The sequence below is a fragment of the Camelus dromedarius genome, chromosome 16 (genome assembly GCF_036321535.1).
Source record: "Camelus dromedarius isolate mCamDro1 chromosome 16, mCamDro1.pat, whole genome shotgun sequence".
Lineage (NCBI taxonomy): Eukaryota > Metazoa > Chordata > Mammalia > Artiodactyla > Camelidae > Camelus > Camelus dromedarius.
This window is the reverse complement of record NC_087451.1, coordinates 17,991,927-18,002,202: the sequence shown is the minus strand read 5'-3', so window position 1 is coordinate 18,002,202 and position 10,276 is coordinate 17,991,927. Positions and strand designations below refer to the sequence as shown.

The 10,276-nt window shown below is 49.9% G+C and overlaps 1 protein-coding gene across 11 annotated transcripts in view; it reads right to left on the bottom strand.

Moving 5' to 3' along the window:
• Positions 1-457: 457 nt before the first annotated feature.
• NLRP1 (NLR family pyrin domain containing 1) overlaps positions 458-10,276 on the bottom strand; it is a 29,373-nt gene continuing 19,554 nt past the window's right edge. For 5 of the 11 annotated variants that reach the window (XM_031467872.2, XM_010998545.3, XM_031467873.2 and 2 more), the window contains 6 exons: positions 8,723-8,946; positions 6,218-6,480; positions 5,575-5,700; positions 4,413-4,554; positions 1,911-1,955; positions 458-1,475 (listed from right to left, as the gene is read on the bottom strand). In XM_031467872.2, the coding sequence (XP_031323732.2) occupies positions 1,138-1,475; positions 1,911-1,955; positions 4,413-4,554; positions 5,575-5,700; positions 6,218-6,480; positions 8,723-8,946 (1,138 nt within the window). In that variant the 3' untranslated portion in view covers positions 458-1,137. Of the gene's footprint in view, positions 1,476-1,910; positions 1,956-4,412; positions 4,555-4,583; positions 4,747-5,574; positions 5,701-6,217; positions 6,481-7,553; positions 8,619-8,722; positions 8,947-10,276 lie in introns of those variants that run through there. The other 6 variants (XM_031467874.2, XM_064495111.1, XM_064495112.1 and 3 more) reach the window with 6 other exon arrangements.

Sequence of the window (10,276 nt, the reverse complement as noted above, 5' to 3'; positions counted from 1 at the left end):
AGGATGCTGACCATCAATTAAATCCTATTATTCTTTACAACACAATACCTCACTCTGCTTTCCCAGTTGCGGCTGATATTCTGAACTGTCTGTCTGATTCAGCCTCTGCAGAGATCAAACATTTAGGAAGGGAGGAAGGGAGCAGCAGTGCTCTGGCTCTGTGGGTTCATGTAAGTGGGAGAGACTGGGTGCCTACCTGCTCCTAATACAGACTCAGCTTTCCCCTTCCCCACACCCATTGTGAATAGGGGCTTGTGAATAGGGGCGAAAACAGATTTGTTTTTCACTTGTCCACGTTGAGCTTGGTTTTTCTATTAGTCCAAATTGTGCTTCATTGTTTCTGAAGTTGAGGTGGGTTCCTAGAGCCAGGAGATGGTGGAGAAGGAGGCCATGAGAGAATCAAAAAAAAAAAAATACAACAAATGAGAGATGTATCAACTGAAAAAAATCATGCAACTTAAAAGTTGAGAATGATGTTTTATTCAGCAGTCTGAGGACTTCAAGTCTGGGGACATCTCAAATTTAGAAATTTAGCACTTTTCTATGTATAGGAAGATGCAAGAGTCTGGGCTCATTGAAATCACTCCTTTGATGTGCATCTTAGCTAGCCAGAGCCAGTATCATGTTCTTTCCCATCCTGAGTCCCCTCTGGGGATAGGGGTGGCTGCAGTGGCTGAGGGCTTGGCAGGAGACATCCAGGGCTCACTGTTGGTGGCAGCTGTGGCTTGATGGCTGCAACATCCTTTGTTTCCTGATATGGTAGGCAACATTTTTCATTCACAAATGTCAACAAAAATTTTAGAAGATGGAAAGCAGATGATACAAGCTTCATCCCTTGGGGAAAGCTGACACCAAGCCTGCAAAGTTTCAAAAGATGCCTATTGGCACTGTAGAACCCGGGAAAGGGGCAGGCACTGACATTCCCTGAGATGCTGTCCTCCCAGCTGGACAGCTGGCCCGTGGAAGCCAAGGGAGGCAGTCTGGGTGCCTGTGGGCATGGACATATAATGCCCAGCAAAGGCATCATTGAAGTTCCATAGCTTTAGGGCAAGAAAGCAACTCAGATGGCAACTTGTTTATAGATGAAGAAACAGACACAAATTGTGAGGAGGCAGACCCAGGACTCATGACAGGTGTTCAGACAACTGCCGAGCTTTTCAGGAACCCCCTCTGGTCTCCTCCAGTGCCCCACATCTCCCAGAGCTCCAAAATTAGGTGAGGATGGGTCTCCTTCAGGGCTTGATAGAGGCGATCTTTGCAGGCCCAGTCCCAGGACCGGCTGAAGCTGAATAGCTTCCGCATCTGGCCCGGCTTGGTGGCCTCAGCCCGGACCCCTTCGTACTGCTCCTCACTCAGCACCTGCCCGTGCAGCTTGTCTAGGATGGGGTCCACGGATGTCACTCGAGCCACCAGCTGCTCCCGATACTGGTCCACAAAGTGAAGCAAGCCCAGGGCATCTGGGGGTGATGGGGAGGCTGGAAACGAACGAAGAAGGGCTCCTACCACAGCCTCTACCTCCGATCCCCCACCTGTTTCTCTCCACTCACCTCGCCTGCATCTCTGGCTTCCTTCTCCCAGGTAAAGGTGTCTGAGGCACCAGGAAGGCACCTCTGCCCTCCCTCACATCAGCACCCAGCCTAGCATTCTGCTTGAGCTAGGGGTGGGGGTGGGGTTCTTGATGGAAGCATCTGAGGTGGTCCAGTGGGAGGTGCCAGGGCCCCCATGGGAAGAGGAAGGGGCATGGGGAGGGACCGCCCTGGGGCACACAACGCTCTCCACGGCCTGATCCCTTGTGAGGTTGGCAATGACAGAGCCCCTTCCTTTTCTCTCTTCCCTCCCCTTCAGGACCAGACAGTACAGCCCAGACTGGCTGCCACAGGCTCCTGTGGCCTCTAACAGCTCTCACTGACCTTTTGGGCCTGGATGGACCAGAGTGGCTGAACACCTGAGATCTCCTGGAGGAAAACAGAGATGAAGAAGCATCTGTAACAGGGATGGTTATTCATACACGTGATAATCCTTGAAACTCCTACCCATTTATTTCTGAGATTGTTTGATTCTGAGAACAAGATACAGACGAAGTCTGATAGAATCTGGAGTAAAAGCTGGGAGGGCCTTCAGAGATTATCTAGGTGAATATGGGGAAGCGGGGGCCCAGAGGCAATAATCAGAGAGAGAGACAGAGAGAGAAAAGACACCCAAATGAGCTACAGCAATTTCTCTCTCAACATCCCAGAAATGGTTTAATCCAGTCTTGACCTGAAGGGAACCCTGGTGGAGAACTAACCAGGGTTTAGACAGCTTAAACTATTTGAGATGTCCTTCTTCTGGGCAGAAATCTATCTCCATGCCCTTGTGTGGTCTTCTGGATTCCCACAGATCAAATCTGCTCTGGATTTTGATTTCAAAATCAAGACCAAGAAAACCTTAGCACCTGGGATTGATGGGTGAATTTCAACAGGAAAATAAATAGCAGCAATGAATGAAGGGGCTTAATCAATTACTTGCAGAAGGAGAGGAAGGGGCTGTCCACAGCAGCTCGTGTGGACAAGACCCGGGAATCTGAGCAGACTCAAGGTCAGTGTGACCTGACAGCGTGTGGTAGTGGGAACAGGGAGAGGGGGGCTCCAACTGTGGTTCTGGGAGCATGGGGTTCACTTGGATGGAGGGAGGAGGGTGTTCCACATCCTCCATGCTGACGGACAGCCTTGGGGTCCATCCTGACTCAGCTGCAAATGGGAGCATCTACTGGGGAAGGTGACCCGGATGGCAAAGAATTTAAAAACCAAAATATAAGAGGAATGATGGGAGGAAGTGGAGATGTTTAACTTGCCTAAGAGCAGACCTAAGGGAGGCCTTGATCACAGTCCTTAAGTAACTGAAGGGCTTTCCCCTGGAGGAAACAGATTCTTCTGTCAGCTCCGAGGGACAGAATTAAGATGGAGATGAAGAAGAAATTGGCTTAATATGAGGAAAAAGAATAATATTGCTACTACTTATTAGGGACCACTGTGTGAGACATGAACAGACATTATTTTGTTTAATCTTTCCAACAATCCTACAAGTTAGGCATTGTGAGCCTCGTTTTACATATGAGGAAACTGAGACTCAAATGAGTTAAGTAATTTTCCCAAGCTCACCCAGTCAAGGAAAAGCCAGAGTGGGGCCAGTGAATTCTCCACCTTTCACTGTACCCAAGCCAAGACTGAGTAATTTACAATAGCCAAGACATGGAAGCAACCTGAATGTCCATCAACAGATGACTGGATAAGGAAAATGGGATATATACACACACACAATGGAATACTACTCAGTCAGAAAAAAGAATAAAATAATGCCATTTGCAGCAACATGGATGGACCTGGAGATCGTCATTCTAAGCGAAGTGAGCCAAAAAGAGAAAGGAAAATACTGTATGCTATCACTTATATGTGGAATCTAAAAAAAAAAAATGACACAAATAAACTTGTTTATAAAACAGAGACAGACTTACAGGCATAGAAAACAAACTTATGGTTATCAGAGAGGAAAGGGTTGAGGGGAAGGAATCAATTAGGAGTTTGGGATTTGCAGATACTAACTACCACATATAAAATAAACAACAAGGTCCTACTGTATGGCACAGGGAACTATATTCAATACCTTGGAATAGCCTATAATGAAAAAGAGTATGAAAAGGAATATGTGTGTGTATATAAATATACATACATTTATAGCTGAATCATTAGAAATGCTGTATAGAAATTAACATGACATTGTAAATTGACTATAATTTCAATTAAAAAAATAAGTCCATTCTCTTTCTACCACAGTGTGACATCTGTCACAGCAGCTCAGGCAATGTGATCATATTTTAATAGCTGACAAGGGCTGGCTGTCCCAGGAAGGGCTGCTCAGGAGGTTCTCGTCTTTGGGGGGTGTTGGTGTTGGACTAAGAGACTGTAAAGTTTCTCCCTTCCATGAAAGTTCATTATCTGATTCCTTCTTGTCTACCTTGAAAATAATCTGAACGATCCAGGTTAGAGTAACTCACATTGCAAAAACTGACTTATCTACACAACCATATAACCATCTAGTTCTTACTGTTTCATTGAATATCCAAGCTATCGTGAGAAACTGCCAAAAACCTTGTGGGTGTCAAAATCTATTAATTCAAGGGCAGTGTGGAGACATCATGGGGCCAGAGAGAGAACACGGGACTTAGAGTCAGGTTAACTTGACTTCAAATTCTTTTCTGTTGTGTAACCAGAAAAAGCTACCTAACTCCCCACTGGACTGTTTCTTCTCATCGGCAAATTGTGATAATACAAACTGCTGCCTCCCCCCAACCCCTACCCACCCTGGCAACACACACATCCGCACTTTAATCGACTTTCTCTTTCCCACCTCTGTGCCCCTTGTCTTGACTTTACCTGGTTTCACCAAGGTTTCCCATACCACGGTCCCATCTTTCTTGTTTCTCATCTGTAGCCTGATCCCCGACCTCAAATGGCCAACATAGAACTCAGAGAACAGCTGGGCTTCTCTGGGGCTCCGATAGCAGAGCTCCAGCTCCTGCAGAGAGAAAGAATCACCGTGGGAGAAGCCACCATCCGTCCTGCAGGTGAAGTCTTTCCCCAGCCGACACCTCCTTGGCCCTGCTCAGCCCCACTCCGATGATTTCCTGGACTGAAATCAACTTCAACCTTCAGACACCGCTCTTTTCCTCATTTCCCACAAACCCTGAATCAGAAGGATAAGCACAGGCTGATGCCCCATGAATGAGTCAGGATTCATCCTTGAATGGAGTGTTCACACATCCCAAACCAGATCCTCTTCCTCCATCTCCTCCCTCCCTGCTGAACGAGTCCCTGCTATTTAAGCAGTTGCGGCTTTATCCTTGTCGGGTCTGCTCTGACTAAAGACGTGCTGAGGTTCCCAGTCATAGAATTGCCCCTGCCTTCCGACAGCACCCAATCTAGAGCAAATCTCCATTTCCTTAGACCTTCCCCCAAATTACCCAACCAAGGCAGGGTAGATGCTATAATAGGTTCTTCCTGACACCTTTGTGCTGAGAGGCCCCGTGGTTTCCTGTGGTGTGTGGTCTCCCACCGCCATGAGTCCTAAACCCCGTGTGTTCAGCTCCATGTAAGTTCATTGTGGGTTTTTTTTTTTAATTTAATTTTGGGGGGGGGGATTAGGTTAGTTAGTTAGTTAGTTAATTAATTAATTTTTGATGGAGGCAATGTGGCTTGAACCCAGAACCTCATGCACGCTAGGCACGCACTCTGCCACTGAGCTATACCCTCCCTTTCATGGTGCTTTTGATTGGAGGGCTGGACACCCTATAGCCCAACTCTTCTCAGCGCCCCCAAGTCAAATCCCACTGTTGTCCTCATCCTGAATGTGACCCTCCCCCCAGCTTCCTTTTTCTCCCAATCTTTGAAGCATTCTGCCCACCCTGAATCCCACTCCCAGTCTGTGCCCAACCCCAGTTTAACCCGCCCCTGGGAAAGATCTGAGAGCTGCCCGCAGCTATCCATCCGCAAGCATGACCTCGGGCCCCGGGGAGGGCGGAACATCTGGGCCGCTCACCTCAGGCATTATTTCCATCCTCTCTGAACCAGACACAATGTAGCGGGAGCCCATGTAGAGCGGGGTCAGCGGGGGCGGCTTGTGTATCCGCACGAACTGGAACTTCTGTTCTTCATCATCTATGGCCTGAGGAAAGTACCGAACAACCATCAAAGGAGGAGGCGTGCCTGGCTCAGAGATACCTCCCTTGGAATCTGGTCTGAACAAAATGAGATTGTGCTTCTGTGTGTCGGGGGGTGGGGGTGGGGGGCTACACCACCCCTGCTGGCCCCTCAACCCCCTTGCACTGCTACACAGAGCGCCCCACGCTTGGCCTCTGCTAATTCTGGGTGGGAATTGGGGCACTGTTGGAGAGGACGGGGAAACGGTGGAAAGGAGACAGTTCTAAGCATGGAGACCTCCCATCCTTTTAACTCCTGGAAAGAGGCTTGTCCAGAGGTGAGTGATGGACCAGCAAAGCCAGCTGGAGGAGACCTTAGGGATCCAGACCCGCCCATGGCTGAGCAGGGGCAGGATTATTCACCCACTTCGAGGTCCCCACTTATAAAAGGCCCATCCTCATTCCCAGTTGACCCATCTCAGGGACCCTCTGGTTGCATTTCATGTTTCCTGTCAGCCCAGCCTTTCTGGCTCTTAGCATCACCTTCTGAATGGAGCAGTCGCTGGGGATCAGGTAGAGGTGGAAGGTGACTTCTTCAGGATGGAGGTGATGGTACAGCAGCACGGTGGAGGTGATGGGAATGAAGCGCAGGGCGGCATGGACCACTCTCAGCAGAACTCCCATGGGGGAGAAGCTGGGGTTTTCCAGGACTGTGTAGCAGGGTGCCACCCTGGCTGGCTTCTCCAGGAGCATCCCCTCCGCTTTGAAGTGGGCCACATGGAACAGAGGGATGTCCACGCAGTTCCCTGCCGAACAGTGGATTTGAGAGGCAAGGACTTAGTGCCCTCAAGGAGTGAGGCTCGGCTAGGGGAGGGAGGTCCCAGGTGCAGGCTCAGTGGCCTTCCTGGGGGACCCAGCCAGGGAAGGCAGCATGTCTGGGGCTGGGGCCTTTTGTGGCTGCGGGCAATCCTGTCTCTAGGGTGGGAACATTGCAGGAACGCCTGCAGCCAAACCCACACAGGAGCCCAGCCTCTGGTCCTGGAGCCAGGAAAGTTACTGACCCCACGTTTACCCATGCTGGTGTGGTTCTCTTTCTCCAGGGACCCCTGACCCCACCTGCTTACTGTAGGAGTGTTTCTGTGTCAGGGTCTGGGGCCCACAGCCTCACAGCCCTTTATTAAACAAAAGTGCTCAATGAACTGTTGTTCCAGAGAAGCAACAATTTCGAAGCATGTGTGGTTCCTAGCCATCTAGGGCAAGTGCATTCCTGGGATGGGTAGCTGGGGAGAGGGAGTGTAAGCAGATGGGGGGGGGGGGTCCCTGGAGAAAGAGAACGAGGCATGGCTTTCTTGACATAAAAGAGAAGCCATTTTTGGCTTAAGCCATTTTGTGATCTGGCCACAAAGCTTGTCTTTGAACAAGTCTCAGTAATAATGATCTCAAGGGAGCAAAAGAACTGTTATCAAGCCAGGGAAGTAACAATAGCAAAGGTAACAAATGAGTTGTACAAACTCTCAGTTCTGTTTCAATGGTGAAGACTAGCCTGAAGCGCTTTCTTGAGCTGTTCTGCAGAATTTAAACCCCGCAGGCAGCAGGCGCTGAAACCAAAGGGATGATGGTGGTGACCTTTCCTGACCCTTGGGAATTCAATCAACTAAAGCTCCTTCATGAATATGCATGAACCCTTAGCTTAAAGCTTCCCCAGTTTTGCTGTTTGGGGAGACACTGCTTTGAGAAAGATCCCGTGTTCTCCTTACCTGTTGCAAGTAATAAATTCTTTCTTCTCCCTGTCTTCGGCTGGGTTGTGTCTTTTGGCTCCACACCCACCAAGAGGCAAACCCAGTTTTCAGGTAATAGTGGGAGAAAACCCACCATGGGAAGTTACTTGACGTAGGACCTCCCCAATGATGAAGAAGAAACAGCCAGCACTGGAGTCCTAAATCAGGCCTGCATTAGGCAGTGAGGTCACTGTGGCCAGGACAAGAAACAGCTGCAGTGCGGAGAGCAGGCGGCAGGCATTCCGGGAAGGGCCCTGGTTTCCTGGCGGGGCCTGGGCACCTGGAGCTACAAGCAGCCTTTGTGTATTTTGCCTCTAGCTCTGAATTCAGAATCCAAAGGGAACAAGTTCTGTCCAGCCGCAGTGTGAAGTCCAGGATGTGGTCTAGAGAAGGCTGGTGGGATATGGGCTTGGGCAGGCCTTGGGGGCGTGTGGGTTTGGCTCTCATCCTGGGGTTAATAGGACCTGGGTTAGGATTCCCAGCTCTGGTCAAGCATCTTCACATCTCTGAGCTTCAGTTTTCTCACTGGTGCATCAGGGGAAAACCATAGCAGCTGCCTCGCTAGGTCGTTGTGAAAATCAAGATGATGTGAATGTAAATGGAACTGCCTTGCCTGCTATCAGGCACAGACGGCTGATCATCGTTCACAGTTATCATTAGCCACGTCCCAGCAGCCCTCCGCCAGGGCCACCAGCTTGGTGACTTCACTCCTGTCCAGATTTGGTCTTCGGCCCAGCAGGCTTAGGCTGGACTCCTGTGCACTTGGAGTGGGACCTCTTCCTTGGGCCAGTCCCATTTCCCAGACTGACCAGGGCGTGGCTAGGGTGTCCTCACAACACGGAGGGGGGCGCTGTTATTAGTGCCACTTGTCACATGATGCACCAAGAAGTTAAGTAACTTGTTTAGACTCTCCGAGTTGGGAAGCAAGTTCTTTCGCTGGGAGCCAAACTCCGGCAGCCCATACTGGCAACCACTGTGCAAGACAGCTCTCTGTGCTTCCACCTTTACACAGTGGGGGTCCAGTGTCCCTCCCTGAGCGGGGAAAGTTGCTCTATGCTTCAGCAACTCACCTGAGCCTGGAAGGTGCTGATGACACACTCAGCAGGAAGGGCAGGGCCGGCAGGGCCATGGGATCAGGCCACAGGGCCAACCCCCTCTCATTGTCTCTAAGGAAGCCAAGAGTTCCTCCCTCAGAACATCACCACCCAAAGCCCCTTTCAGGCCCATTCTTACCACCATCACCTTGCCTCCACCCCTCCCTCTTGCTTACCTTGGAGGGCCACAAAGTGAGGGAGGTACAGAGCTGCCACGGCTCCTGGCTCAGCCTTGATGTCAAACAGAGGCCCCGCAACCATCCAGCCGTGTGGTGGGACAGTTCTGTTCAGGAACTGGTCCCAGGCACAGAATTCAATTTTAACGGTCACTGGCCCTCTCACCACGAAGCGGAGACCCGTGCTGGGCCAGTGGTAGAAGCCGGCTGTGGGGAAGTGGACTCTGGGAAGAAGAGGGAGCAGTGGACACTGAATTACTCTACACAAACTCACTGAGCCCTTACTGGAGGCCAGAGCCTGTGCCGGGCACTGCGGATCCAGTAGAGTGCCTGTAGACCCAGACGCTGGAGTCAGAGGGTTTGAGTTTGAGTCCCGGCTCCTCTGCTCTCTGACTGTGGATCCGTGAACAAGTACTTGAACCCCCGCCCCAATCTCCATCTCAGTTTCCCCACCGGTAACACAGGATCATAACATCACCCATCACAGGGCCGTGAGGAGTCAGTGACCTAATGCGTGCGCGCAGCTTCATATGCGCTGGGGATGGCTGGCCATTTTTATAATGATGATACTGATGATGATGATACAATAGGAAAGTGTTCTTGTTTTTAAAGGGCCTATTTGCCAATAATTAATGGCATTTTGCATGATAACATTAATGATAAACCCCGGGAGCCGAAAATAACACTTCGCAGGGTTCTTAAGTGACTGTCCCAAGTTTCCCCATCCGGTAAATCATGGGGTCGAGGATGCCAGCTTCTGTAGGTGTTCAGTTGGGGGTTATCTCCCAGCTGAGGTAACGTCTATGATGGTGAGTGGCAGTGTGTTATGTGGGAGGTCATGACAGGGGTCACAGACAAGTATTACTCATGGCTGGAGACCCCGGGAAGGCAGGGCTGCCGTATTTATCTCAGGGCCCCCAGTTACTGGTACGGTACTTCGCACCTGGTGGATATTAATTAAATAGAAGCATACAGATGAAAGGAGATTTAGATGCTATTTAAGAGACATGACAAGCCACATACGAGTGGACTTCATTTGATTAGAACAAAGCATTTGCAGAGACACACTCAGGCAATGGAGCACGTTCAAATAAGGGGCGGGGTGTCAGATGACACGAAAAGACCCACGGTAAACGTTGTTAGATGTGAACATGGCACTGTGGTTATGGAAGAAAAGGTCTTTATTTGTACTTTTTAAAATGTCTCCCAAAATATTTAAGGATAAAATCACCTGACACCTGGGATTTAAAATACTGTAACAACAAAAGAGGGGGAAAGTGAATAGTTGAAACAAATTGGGCAAAATGGTGGTTGAATCCGGGTAATGGGTATATATGGAAGTTCCCTGGACTCTACTTTTGTGTATGTTTGAAAATTTTCATACCAAAACCTCTTTTTCCATAATAAAAGGACCGATCCAGTATCTCAGCCCTACCCCTGCCTGGTGGCTTGGAAAGGGGGTGGGGACCCAGTGGGCTGTGAGTGGGGTACAGACTGTCTGTGGGGACTCGGTGTGAGGCTGGTTGGGTGGGGGGCACGCAGAGCCCCCTCACT